Raw genomic sequence first — 14,655 nt, 5'->3', positions numbered from 1 at the left:
GAAGGACACAGGGAGGTGCTGCAGAGAAGGAAGGGAATAAGATTGAGATTACAGCCTTATTACGTCATTATATAAAGACCTGGATGACACTTTTGCAGCCCAAGTTTCAGCACACAAACACAAACACAGCGGTTGGGGTGGGAAATTTGACCATCAGATACCATAGAAATGTCGCTGTATATTTGTTAATGTTGCACAAGATTTGGGAGTTGGTGCTGGCAAGGAAGGGCCGAGCGACAATGAAAAATGGCACAATATTAGCAAGCGTGGGAGAGAGGGAAGGATGGCAGGGAACAGATGGGAATGGGAAAAGATGGGAATGGGAAAAGCAGATATAAGATGAGAAGTACAGAGCATTTATAATGATGAATTGCATCCTAATTACAGAGGTAAGCACACAAAGTACACACTAACACACCAGAGAAGCACACAATCAATGAAATAAGAATTGAAAAGATGGAATGTTAGGTTGGCTGTGCCAGAATAGTCCATAATTAACAGCTACCCCTGCTCACCACCAATATGGCTTCTTCATTAGGAACAAGCTGAGCTAGAAGGTCGTGGGCAAGCTCATAGAACAGAGCACTGGACTGACATAGGCCGCAATCGCCTGTGGCCCTCTCCTCTTGTTGGCAAGCATGGATCCCATCCCAAGGCGCCTGCACGATGTTGTTCAGAAGAAGTAAAATACTGCGTGCCTGTGGGTGTTCAAGACCCAACGCTATTCCTTCCTCCTGCAGCTGCATCTAGAAAAACAAGTCATATTCTTATATTAATGGAGCAAACGTATGTGGTTATGTATGTATATTTGTGACCAAAACGTCTTCTTCTTCTTCAAATATATATATATATATATATACACGACCAATATATATAATTATGTATAGATATATATATATACACGACCAATATATATAATTATGTATAGATATATTGTTGCGGTTGTGCCATAAAGGCAAACCCCCTATCGTCAATTGCACGACAACATGTAGCCTGCATTAGTCAGTTATTTTCTATTGAATGTAAAGATTAGCCCTTTCCCATTGTGTAGTAATCAAAACCAATATGCGTTGAAGTTAGACAGGATTTCCAAACCCTCGTTGGTTAAGGGAAGCCATTACTAATGTGCAGGAAGGCGTGGCCAGAAGCACAGGCCCACGTGACCAGTGAGGAGGCGGGAACACCTAGCCAGGATGTGACAAGCTTCAGCCAATGAGAGGCTCTGGAACATTTTGAAGGGTGTGGGCGGGTCTGGTAAAAGCCTACGCGGAGCGCATTATCATTTATCAATTATCAATTTATCATTCTCTTTGCTTTTGGATTTTGCTGCGCTGCACCACCTATTCTGAACTCTTGTTGTGGATTTCGCCACATCGACGACCTCCTGCTCTGTTCTCTCTTTGCCTCGTGGACGACACGATTCTCTTTGCCTGGGATTTTGCCACGTGGACGACACCCTGCTCTGGACTCTCTTGTTTTGGCTCCACCAGACGACACGTGTTTTGGCCTTTGTTCTTCATCGACACCCATCGCTTCTGCGCCGATCTTTTGCGCCATCTAGCTGACCTGCAAGCGTTGGCCTTTCGACACGACTCACCTGAGCTGAAGTTGTCTGCCTGCGTGGCAGCTCGTCCCACCTGCGCTTAATTTACCTCATCCAGGCTGCACGTCACGATCAAACTGCGAGCCACGCACACCAGACCACGTGGTCACCAGAGAGGCAATTCCAGCACGTACATCGGTACGCCCTTAACCAGTGTCCTTTTTCCCTGTGTGTGTGTGTGTGTGTCATAGTGTGAAGGCGCCAAGTCGGGTTTTTTTTTTGTTTTTTTTTGTATACAAGATCGAGGCTCGTGAAAGAGCGAACATTAATCACACAGAAAGACAAACCAACACATAAAACATATAACATCGGGAGCGGTAGACAAGATGGGGAGAGAGGGGGAAGGACACAAACACAACATTTGAGAGCAGGGACCGAGAGACATGGAGAGATCTGAGAGAGGGCGAGGGCTTTGGGGGGGGAGGAGGGCTTTGGGGGGGGGCATGGGAAGGGGGGGAGTGGGAGAGGTATAAAACATATGGACACTGCCAGGACTTCCAGGAAAGAAGTTGGCATTTCAAACAAGGTGGATCTGGGGTGAATTAGCGGGGGTAGAAAAGATCAAGGTTTTGGATGGGGGAAGATAAGAGATGGTGGTCAACAGCTGTTTTAAAGACCTGGAGGGAGGAGTGGGATTGAAGGGAGTGAGGGAGTTTGTTCCAGAGGCGGGAGAAAAGAGGAATGAAAGAGTGAAGGTGAGCAGAGAGCCGAGATTTCGGCAGTTTCACAATCAGAGGGTTGTTGGCAGATCTTGTGCGACCTGTAGGAATATTTGGGGGACAGAGCACAGAGAGAGCTGGGGGTGCAAGGCCGGAGAGGAGTCGGTAGAAGACAGAAAGACCACCTACCTGCCTGCGGTGAGTGAGTGAAAGGCCCTCAGAGATAGCTTCATCGCGGGAGATTCCAATAATTCTTAAAGCTTTGGTTTCAACAGCGTGAAGCCGAGCCAGGTGTGAGGCAGGAGCACCGGCCCATTAGGGGAGAACAGTATTCCATTGAGCTGCGGATGAAAGCCTTGTATGTGGTGAGGAGCTCAGGTGTGCCGAGGAAGGACTTCGCACGACGGAGGATGCCCAGTCGGCAACTGGCTTTGGAGGCCAACTTGGAAATGTGGTTTTCCCAAGAGAGATCATGGCAGATAGTGAGACCCAAAAGCTTGAGCGACAGAACTTCTTGGAGAGGATTGTTGAGAAAGTGGATGGGAGGGTTGTCCAGTCGATCTTTTCAGAGAGACATAGTAAGAGTGTGAGATTTGTCAGGATTGAAAGACATGTTCCACTTGTTTGACCAGTCTGTGATTTTTCAAGTCTTCAGAGAGTGAGGAGGCTGCAGACTGCCGATCTGAAGGAAGAGGAATGGAGCGGTAGAGAGTGGAGTCATCAGCAAAGAGATAGAGAGGATTTTCCCAGAGAGTCGGAGAGATCATTGATAAAGACCAGAAAAAGCACAGGGCCCAGAACACTGCCTTGTGGAACTCCAGCCTGAACAGGAAGGGGAGATGAGAGAAATCCATTCAGGGCCACAAGTTGACTACGACCAGAGAGGAAGTCCGCAAGCCATGCATGGAGATTTCCATGGATACCATAGGAGGAGAGTTTGGTGAGCAGAGCTGGGTGCCAGACCGTATCGAAGGCATGTGATATGTCAAGGGAGACAGCTCTGATTTCCTGTTTGGCATTGAGGACCTCCATCCATTGATGAGACAGCAGAAGCAGCATGTCCAGAGTAGAGTGACCTGGTCTGAAACCAAATTGATGATCAGAGATCAAGCCATTGGAGAAGAGGAAAGATTTGATATCCGAAGCAATGATGGATTCCATGACTTTGCTGATAATTGGGAGCAGGCTGATTGGTCTGTCGTTGCAAGGATCTGTTTTTGCACCTTTTTGTGTAAAGCGGTAATGTTTGCTGATTTCCAGGATGCTGGCAGATGACCTTGAGCAAAAAAGAGGGTGAAAAGAACAGAGAGAGGGTGAGATAGAGCGGCAGAGCAGGATTTTAGGACCCGTGGGCTGATGCCGTCTGGTCCAGTTGCAGAATCAGAGTCGAGGTTAGACAAAAACTCCTCCACCTTGTCAGGAGAGAAGGACACAGAGTCCAGGAGCAGTTGGGTTCGACTGGGAAAGGTGGGAACAGAGAGAGATGGGTTTGGGACTAAAGATTTTAAGGCAAACACAGAGTTGAGGCATTCGGCTTTGTCACGTGCGATGTCAACTGTGTGGCCATTTGAGGTAAGGGAGGGGATGGAGAGGGAACAAACACCAGAAACGGATTTGACCAGACGCCACCAGGATTTGGAGGAAGGAGACAGGTTTGAGAGTTCATTCTTGAGTGTGGAGAGATAGTGCTTCCTGTCACTCCTGAGGGTAGACACACACTTGTTCTGAGCTTGGTGGAAGGAACTGAGATTGCCTTCAGTTGGATTAGCCTTCCAAGAGGCAAAGGCAAGTTGTTTCAGGGCAACTGCCTCACCATAAGATTCAGTGTACCATGGACAGGCGGAAGGGTAAGACAACTGAAGACGAGATGGGATAAATCTGTGCATGAGAGAGAGCAGTTTGCTTTGGAAGAATTCCCAGGAAGAATTGATGTCAGAGGCAGTGGAGATGGGAGACCAATCCAGACGATTGATGGCTGCTTGAAGACCGTCCCAGTCGGCCTGAGTGAAATGCCAGACTCTTCGACGCTGAGGAGGCTCTCTGAGAATGGCCAGAGAGATGTCCACTTTGACAAGCACATGATCAGAAGAACCGATTGGAGCAGAAGAAAAGCAGCAGACATTAGCAGGGAAGTTTGTCATAACCAAGTCTAGAAGAGAAGCTACTCCATTGGCTGAGATCCGGGTCGGGAAATTGACAGATTGTGTCAATCCCAGTGAGCCACAGAAGTCCTTTGCTGAGGTGCCATGACTGGTGAGAGAGGAACCCACACCCAACCAGCTGGCATGATGACAGTTGAAGTCACCACATATGAGGAAGAGAGAGTTGGGATGAGTGGATAGAAGTTGGTCCATGTTGTCAGACAGTGAAATGTAAATGGAGTCATCACTGTTTGGAGGACGGTACAGAACACATATGAACAAAAGGTGGGAGCGGAGAGGAAGCCATAGCCAGAGGTACTCCTGGGGGTGAGGAGGAGAGAGGGCAGTGCAAGGAGAGTGAGGAAGAGAGTTTTTGATAAAGATAGCCACCCCACCACCAGGTCGAGGCTCAGGTCTATCATACCGGAGGAGGGAGTAACCAGGAAGAGATATTAAGGAATCAGAGACATCTTGAAGGAGGAAAGTCTCTGTTAAGCAGATCAAGTCTGGATTGTCAGAAGCAACCTGTATGGAGAGATCAGTCATGTTTGAGCGAAGGCCCCGGATGTTTGAGGTCCATACCATTAATGAAGAGAGAGGGGGAGCATCGGGTACAGGACAGGGGAGGGGAGGAGTAGGGTAAGATGAAGGATGAGAGGGGGAGGTAGGAAGAGCAGTTGATAGTGTGTCAGAGATTACAGAAGAGTTCCAAGAAAGGGAAGGATGAGGAGGATGAAAGGTTTGATCGTGAAGGGATGAGGCACAGTGAGGGGTTGTTTGAGGGGGGGGGGGGGGGGCAGAGGAAAGTAGAAGGTTGGGGGGTGGAGGTATGAGATAGAAGGGAGACGAAGTGGGGAGGAGGCAGCTTTGAGGAGGAGGAGGGGGGAGGAGGGAGAATTGGAGAGGAATGGCATGGGGGGAGATTTGAATGGGAGGGGTTGGGGGGGAGTTTTGAAGGGGAGGAGTGAGGGGGGAGTTTAGGAGGGGAGGGGCAAGGGGGGAGGTTAGGAGTGGAAGGGCAAGGGGGGAGTTTAGGAGTGTAGGGGCAAGGGGGGGATTTGGAGGGGAGGGGCAATGGGGGAGTTTAGGAGGGGAAGGGCAAGGAGGGAGTTCAGGAGTGGAGGGGCAAGGGGGGAGTTTAGGAGTGGAGGGGCAAGGGGGGAGTTTAGGAGTGTAGGTGCAAGGGGGGGGATTTGGAGGAGAGAGGCAAGAGGGGAGTTTCGAAAGTGGATGATTAATGAAAGACGAACATTGATAACAAATTGGGTTTGTTGTGATTTTCAAGTTAGCAATCCGATTCAGAACGATGGAGAGGATGGTGGCATCGGTGGAATGAAAGTGAATTTAGACCATGTAGTGAGGGAGACGTATAAGAGATTGAATTTCTTTTTTTTGACGTGGAATGAGATGGAGAGGAATTTGAAAAAAGCCTTTTAAATAAGAAGAAAAACAGCGTGTTGTAATATACCACTGAATAAAACACTGAAGGGGAAAGTTTATACATATTTAAATAATATTAAAACAGAACCGTAAACAATCTTATATGCACAAAGTACCAACGGGGGGGAGAGCCGAGAGGGACCACCACGAGTCACGTGAACAGGGCAAAAGGTGGATGGCAAGGAGATAATGGGGGCGGGGCGAACAGCACGCCTGGACAGAAAGTACAGGATGAGACAAAGCACACGTGGAGAAAGGAAAAATAAATGTTTTTGGTTATTTTTGTTTGTTTGTTTTTTTGGGGGGTGGTGGTATTTTAAATAAACGTATTTAAAACGTTAGACAAAGAGTATTATGTTCGGGGTAGAAGGGAAAAAACTAAGAGCCAAGCAAAACACGATGTAGGGGACTTAAGTAAACAAACACCGATGGGGATACAAGGCCGCACACGCGGAGCAGAACACGATTAATTAATTACGAGTTACAGGAAATTCAAACCAAAACTAACTAGAAACAAACAATAACGCATAGACGATAAAATAACGAGTTGAAATTTGACAAACACACGAATGAAAAAATAACCGCTTTGGATGCCCGGAGAGAACCAAGCCTCAAGGTCGGAAGCTTCAACAACTCAAAGATCAACTCAAAGGGGTTATTATTAAGTAAGAATTGGTAAGCTGTATCTTCGTCTCTGTTTCTCTGTGCCTTCAAAATAAAAGGCTGTACATTCTGTTGTTACTTTCCAACGTCTTTTCTCCATTGGCCTCGCATCATCCGGGACCAAATTTGACAAGACTCAGGTCCATAAATCTCGTGGGGTAACACCACTTTCCACACCGTGCAAATCCGTTCAGCACCCATAAGGTGTGGGAAAGTGAGGGTTCGATCGCGCGGTTCTTCGGCACGCACATGCACCTTGATCCGTGCACCTTGAAGGTATTCGTGATTCTCCGGGATTAACCAAGGGGAATCACGCAACAAAATTGTTGTCAAAGAGGGGGATTTTTGAACCCGGACCCTGCAACAAATTGTTGTTAGAAGGGGGGATTTGCACAACCGCAAAAATATATATATATACAGTATATATATTGTTGCGGATTTGAGAATCCTTTGTTTGTAAATACTAGGGCATTGCCCGTACTATATCTATATCTAAAATTATATCCCCCCCCCTCTATTTACATGAAATGGTTTGGTCCAAAGCGAACGGCTTGCGAGTACGGTGACAATCCCCCCCCTCTATTTACATGCAATGGTTTGGTCCAAAGCGAACGGCTTCCGGAGTTTGGTAAAGAAATCGCCATCGCGTGCACAAACGCGCAGGAAAGCGAATGAATCGCAAATTCGGTTTTATTAGTTTTAAAACATAGTTTAACGCCAACATAGTTTGCAAATATGCAAATGCAAATATGCAAATATGCAAATAAATATGACCCTCTAGTAGTAATTCTTGTAAATACCTCCGTTTTGTGTGTAAAGGTCAAAGGTCGTCCCCTTAGTTAATCCATCGCATGCACGTAGAAAATCATATACCCTTCTAAATAGTTCTTTATTATTCTATGTTAGTTTAAGGCTCTGTTTCCCACTAGTTGACTGCATTGCACCAAATGACATAAGATAGTTCCCTTTTCAAGTTTCCCCCAATCATCTCTTCGAAGTGCCAGTGCATTGGGCGGTTTTCTTCACCCCAAACTCCATTACGCACGCGGTCAGCTCGGAGAAGAAAGGCGTGTCTCCACCTCGTCATGAGAAGGAGTGAGCCAGCCCCCGATCAACCAACCAAGGATGAGGGGTTTGGCCTGAGAGGGCGGAGAGAGAGCGTTCGAGGAGGTTCGCAAAAGCTCCATGGGCGTGGTTATAAAACCCGTCACGTGGAGCCCCCCACCGCAGTCCACCGGAGCCCACTTGAGAGAGTCCAGTTGAGGAGGAGCTGAGAGGTGTAAGAGAGAGATGAGCAAGGGAGGACGCACAAAAAGATATACGTGCTGGAGGTGCTTGGAAGTGGAGAGATTCTGTGGGGAGGTGAGCTCGCGGTTCTGCTGGGAGAGACGCTGTTTCAGCGACCCAGCAGCGTGAAGCCCTGACGTGCTGTTTTTCGAACAGCCTTGCTGTGTGAACCAGATTGCGGTGGCATCGGTGGCCGTCGTTTCCAGGCCGACGTCCCGTGCGGGATCAAGCTCCAGCCAGCATCCAGCTGAACCTTCCTCTCCTTCCAGCCATTCGTTCCTGCCTTCATCCCCCCACTCGTGTAAGTCTGATTGTCGTCTGTTTGTCTGTGTTGTCCCTGGGGTTTAAGTAAGACTGCATAGATAAGCTAGAAATTGCTCTGTGTCCTTCTGCTCCTTCCATTTCCCTGTAAATTACATTTCTTTTCTTCTCTGCTTTGGTTGTGTGTAAATAATTAATAAATACCTGTGTTCTTTCTTTACCCCTTTTGCTTCCTCACATTCGGTCGTTTTAGTGATTTCCCCATTGAACACCTGTGGCACGATTTGGCCAATGAATAGGAATCGGGTTTAGTTTATTTGTTAATGGCTCGAGCCGCGGGCTGCTAAAAACCACTCGGCAAAATAACATCTTGTCCGTGGTCTCGAGCAAAGTTGCTCACCTGCCTCATGGAGGGAGCTGGGCAGCTTCAGGAGCGGAGACGGCCAGTGCAAATAGAAGGGGATTAACCCCCCCCCCCCCCCCCCGCGCTAAAGGGGAGCACCGTGCTCCGTTTCCGCAACAATATATTCATATATATATACCCGAAAAACATGGTCGGTCCATGAAGCCATGGGGTGGTGAAGCCATGTGACTATATATCTATTAATTATGTACTGTTTGAATGTCAGTTGCATCCAGTCTATTAATTATGTACGTATATTAATTATGTCCTGTTGGAAAATGCCTTTCGACCCTTTAGACTGCTGAGACCCCTTAGACTTAGACCCTTGAAGACCCTTAAATCCCCCAAGACCCTTATGACCACCAAGACTCCTTTCGACCCAAAAGACCCTGAAAGACCCAAAATTCCCCAAAGACCTAAAATATCCTCAAGACCCAGAGGACCCAAGAGACCCAGAGGACCAAAATGACCCAGAGGACCCAAAAGACCCAGAGGACCCAAAAGACCGAGAGGATTCAAAAGATCCGAAAGACACAAAAGACACAAAGACCCCAAAGCCAATTAAAGACCACTAAGACCCTAAAGACCCGTAAGATGCTTTAGACCCTTTAGACCAGCTTAGACATTTGACCATTTAGAGCTTTAGACCACTTGGACGTTATTAGATTACAAATACATTACAAATAAATAATATCACCAATATTACAAATAAATTTGAGGAAGGAGGAAACTATCTCCCACCAAACCAATCTGTTTTGTTAGAATGATTCAGTCTCTCAGCCAAATCGGCGGGTTTATAAAATCCATTTTCTTTTTTTTTAAATCTGCCTTTTGTCAATAAAAATGTCTGTCAAACTTTGATTCATGTGGTAATAAGTTTTGAATCTCTCCATGTAGAGCTGAAATATTCCCAAGATTATGTTTTCATTACTTTTTATACAGCGTAGAACGTAGGGCAATGGTGTCTGGAACAGCGTTTATCCACCCATCTGGTGTATGTATGTATGTATGTATGTATGTATGTATGTATGTATGTATGTATGTATGTCCCTCACAATTGTCCACCAATCAGAGCTGAGGATCTGGTCACATGACAGGGGGATGCGTTTAGTAACCATTACAGTTGCATATTTTACTAAAAGGAAATATAATAACTTTCTGTGGAACATTTTGGGGTCCCAGCAGGTGTCGTAAGGTAGGTAGGAGGTTTCAGAAATTCCTCAATACAATTATGATTTTGAAATACGATCGACACGGACCTTGCTCGATCATGAATCCGGAAGTGAACAGATGACGTCGGTTCGCTGGTTTGATTAATATCTGAATACAATCGTGATTTAAGACTATATTTTGATATATTAACACTGTACGGTACTCTATAGTATTATAATTTGTGATTGCAATGATGAATGATGCTGTTTGGAATGAAAATATAGAGATATTGAGTTTTAAGCAGAATGAGGAAATGACGTAAGTGTTTTTATCCGTGACATTCGTGGATTCCCCATTTGCAGTTTCGCCATTGATTGGATTTAGCAACATTCAGACTGGGTATGTTTTTTGTTCAAGTCCTTCATGAACCTGCTGTCAATGCCTGATGTTCAACTGAAGGTTAAAATTCCTGTGCCTTTGCCATTAAAAACCTGCTCTGGCATAAATCCCTTTGCCTCGATAAGTTCAGTGAGATGTGGTGGGTAGTTTTGTGTAGCGTCATGGTCTGCCATGGTTGAACTCAAGCCTTCAGCCACAATGGTGCCTCATGGATGGAAACATTGGTGAATCCTTAATCCGCAATGGTTTCTCCCATATCATCAGTTCACTCAAAGGAGGTACATCCGCAATGGTTTCTCCTGTATCACCAGTTCACTCAAGGGGGGTAAATCTGCAATGGTTTGTCCCAAGTCCCGTATCAAGACTCCATTCAAAGGCACTTTTTTCTGTGTTTGGTCCTTGATAAACATTAAGCGTTTTTTCCTTCCTTTCAATCAGAGTATCACGTGCTCTTTTGGCGGAACACTTGCACGAATTGATTCCATAATGTCAGCCCACAGATGCCGCTCTTTGACCTCTTGCCAACCTATTTAACAACTCAGTTGTTTTTACACGATGTCATAACCTTTCTCTGGCTTTTGGCACAACTAATGTTGTCCATCGTTTTGTATTTGGATGCTACTATTAACTCTTGTGTGTCTACTAGATCTTGTAGATCTAGTATTACAGGATATTGTTACGGACACGACTTAGATGTTATGATGGGCCGAGCGGAATGGCCGCCGTGTTCGCACAGTTTACCCGATTACACTCGAACGTTGGCCGAATCGCGCTATGCTAGATCAATGAAGGAAAGGACACAACGGCTGGGATAAAGGCAACGACACAAGGGGTACAGTTCTCAAGACCTCCGGAGGAGGATATAATATTGGTGATGCAGAGCGGTTAGATTACACGGCAAGAGGTAAAGCACAGCAAGATGGGCACTTAGACACAGTCTTATCTTATTCCCGACAGACCACAGACAAACGGGACAAGACTGACTTACACGGGGATTGATGGCAAGGAAGGGCAGGCAGTCGATAGCTCAAGGTGCACCTTGGCTCAGGGGCAGAATCGACCCGGTCCGGTCCAGAGATGCGGGTAGGTATCGTCGCGCTGGAGGTGGCGTCCGTTTCTCTCCAAGCTGAGGCGCATCTGACGTCCCTCCGTCTTCCTGCGCATGTCCAGCGGGGAGTGACATGCCCTCGGCTCATTAGCTCCGCCCCAGATGGAATCGGTCCGCCGCTTCTTATTGGGTGCGGGGGGCTCCGCCCTTGACGAGGAGCTGACAGTGAGCCCCTGCGTGGTAACCCCGTCGGAGCACATGTTCAATGGCGGCTAACCAAGCCGGAGTGAGGACGCGCACTCCCCGCGCCGCCGCCGCTGTTGTTGTTGTTGGTGTTGTTGTTCCATGAGGAAGAGATGCGGGGAGGTATTGGGAGGTCCTAAACTTACTAATGGTGCCATACAATCACATTCTGGTGCAACGAAGAGTCAGAATTAATGGAAACGAGTCCTTAACTGACATAGACTAAGAATAACTAGCAAGATGTCCGAAAGTTGTCTACGTGAGATGCGGTGAACCTGGGCACGACATTTAAGGGGGGAAATAGGGGAAGGTCGGTTCTACAGAGTGTTGTTTACAGACAATGGGACTAGGGAATGGGGGATTGGGGATAGTTGGGGAGTATTGGGGAAATAGGGGAATATTTACAAGCGGATATGGATGGAGGCCAAATCCCATATCCGCAACATTGCACCCTTCTCTACCTCGGGGCGTCCCGACCCGATAAATCTTTACCTACGTTAGTGTGGCACTCAAATGTAGTTCCCTCTACTATTAACTCAACCCTGAGTGCGACAGTTTTACAGATGTTCACAAATGAGTAAATATGTCCCCCTGCGACGTTGCACCCTTCTCCTCACAGAAACACACCCACAGGATAACCGAATCGCGGAAAGAATCCTCAAACTAAACATACAGCCGGTAGGGAGCATCATTTATACAAGACTACACTGATATTTACACTACGATCCAGGACCTGTCTTTGGAGGAACACATGCAGATGTTATGCATAGAGAGAGCACGCATGCCAGCATCGATACACCAACCCACGAGTGCCCTGTGGCCTTACGGCCTTTAATAATGTGCAGAGCACCCCATCCAAGCACCAAAAGCACCACCCTATCATGTACAGTCAGCACCATCCGGTGCACCAATAAAGTGTTCAACGTCACCGGTGGTGTCGCAGCCGGCCGATGTTCTGCCACTGGTCTTGCCTTCATGTGGTGTACTTGGCCTTCTGGCTTCTTTCAAAAATAAAGAAAGGCGCCAACCGCGTCCATTTCTGTATTGTGGCCGTCAGGGGGCCAACTATAGTGGTTCACCTCTATGGCATAGGTGCCACGTTGACCCAGAGGTCCATCCACGGGTGGTGCTTGCCCGCAAAAGAACTGCGGTCCATGGTGGGCGGCCACAAACATTGCGGTCCATATGGTGTATCGATCCAGGCAGCAAGCAGCGAAAGTACAGGCCCACAACTGCGGAGCCAGCACCTCTCTCTCCTCTCTCTCTGCCCCAAAGCCAGATCCTCGGAGGTGGGAGACAAAAGAAGAAGACAAGTGAGTAAGGTGGTAAGGGCGCAAAAGTGCACGCAATACAAAGTAATGCACACTGGGGGCACATGGGAACCAGGTGAGACAGGTACGTTCCTACCGTACGCCCCCCCCCCCCCACCAGGTAACCTACATTGCCCCTCCCTTACCCCTTACTGTATCCACAAAACACAACACTACCCATAAACATCTACTTTACAAATCAACAAACGTCCCTACTGTCTTCCCCGTTCCTCCCATAAACCAAATTCGTCTTCTCTCCCTCCTAACCAATCAAATTTGCCATTTCCAACTCAACATCAAAATTTGCCATCTCCAATTCATCATCAGTCCCTCCTAAGGAGGGAGAGATGGAATCACCCCAATGTCTCATCCACGTCGTGATGCGTCTCACAAATCCAAACATTAATTCTCATTTCCTGCAACAGAACAAAGAAAACACAGGTGTGGAGTCATCATCATCACCACAGGTAAGTGGCTGCGTATGGTGCGACAGGTTCATCAATCCTAACTATTTCCTAAATGACTTTAACAACTTTACATTACCCGGGGTCTTTCCCTGCCAATCCATTGGCCAACTTACACTATGGGTTCTAAAAACCAATTCCCATTGACCAAACTGTGGTGCTTTTCAATTTGGGGTCTCACTCCCCCGATTCATCTCCCGGTGCCCTCGCACAATTTCTGGGCTGTGACGTGTAGCTCTCCCAGCAGGTCTACCCACCTGCACACCTCCACCACTGCAGTTGCCACCCGAGCTTACCTAGCTCCTCACCCTAACCTAACTAACTGGGGAAGGCCCTCTCGCACTCTCACCCCCTCAGTGCCCTCTCTGGCACGGGCTGCCCGATCCACACCCGGGATCCTCAGGCACCCACTGACACTAACGGCTCCCAGAGCCCACCTGCGGCCTCACCTGGCCGACATCCTCACAGTGGTGGAGTGCCCAAACCAACTACACACACTAACAGGCTACACGCCCAGCCATTTCCACAACACTAATGCACCCATCCACAATACCATTCTGCAACCGCACCACAAATGCCAATATCCAACCACAATTTACCTATACCCTCTACCTAACACTTACACTACCCGCCCCGGGTATCCGTGATGGGGGTCCACTCTTCCCCCATCCACACCTTCGCACCATGCACACCACTCCGTACCACTTACTCCAACTCTCTCCACACCACTCATTCCAATACTCCATGTATTCCACACACCTGTACTTGCACACCTGTGCTCTCACACCTGGTGCCACCTGCACCCTTCTCTCCCCAAGCGCATTCGCGCTGATCCACAACCCTCACTGCTCCACACACCTGTCCAGTTCTCACACAGCATCATCTCATCTAACTACTCCCCTCTGAAACTTGCGCTTCCCAGTCGTCCCTTTAAACTATTGCGCTCCCTCGTCATTATCATCCACACTAATCTACCTGCGTCCCCACTACAGGTATCATTGTCACTAACTAACCTTAACGTTACCTAATGTCATCTTCGCTAGATCCCTACACACGATATCCTAACCCACCCGGGCTAGTTCTCACTGCCATACACCCCATAAGCTATAGCGCATTTGCCCCACGTTTGTGAGGGATGACAGAGTTGCCATCCCACCACATCGGGCATCTCCCACTACCAATTTTGCACATCAAATTTCAACAAATCAAAAATTTGCCAATCACTACCCATCATCTGCCAATCATTACTGCCAATCCTTTGCCAATCATCAAATTTTGTTTTTCTCTAATTTTGGGTCCAAAACACTAACCTCATCATTACAGTCTACTTACTAATGCCTCTCGGTGCGCCAATTCACGTCAACAGCCCGGCTTCGTACAGCCAAGCCATGAATGCGGGTTGTTTGGTGCCAGCGGCTGGATACATCCCGCATTTGTGGCAGGGACGGGGGCTTACCCGGGCCGAGATCCCACGCACCACCTCGGCGTGGAGCCATCCAATGTCCCGATCTCGACCTGCCGGCACGTCTCAATAGAAGGTGGTCGCCATGACGACCCTTCCTATCGGGCTGCCCGCTCCGCC

General features: G+C 47.8%; 1 protein-coding gene across 1 annotated transcript in view; it reads right to left on the bottom strand.

Annotated features, from left to right (window-relative positions):
- The window catches only part of UNC79 (unc-79 subunit of NALCN channel complex), a 228,455-nt gene that overhangs the window by 115,056 nt on the left and 98,744 nt on the right, over positions 1-14,655 (bottom strand). The window contains 1 exon segment of the mRNA XM_078787070.1: positions 516-746. Within this exon segment, the coding sequence (XP_078643196.1) occupies positions 516-746 (231 nt within the window).

Source organism: Myxine glutinosa, chromosome 11 (genome assembly GCF_964187855.1).
Source record: "Myxine glutinosa chromosome 11, kmMyxGlut1.1, whole genome shotgun sequence".
Classification (NCBI taxonomy): Eukaryota; Metazoa; Chordata; class Myxini; order Myxiniformes; family Myxinidae; genus Myxine; species Myxine glutinosa.
The sequence above is the reverse complement of the archived record's forward strand: the minus strand, read 5'-3'. Positions and strand labels throughout refer to the sequence as shown.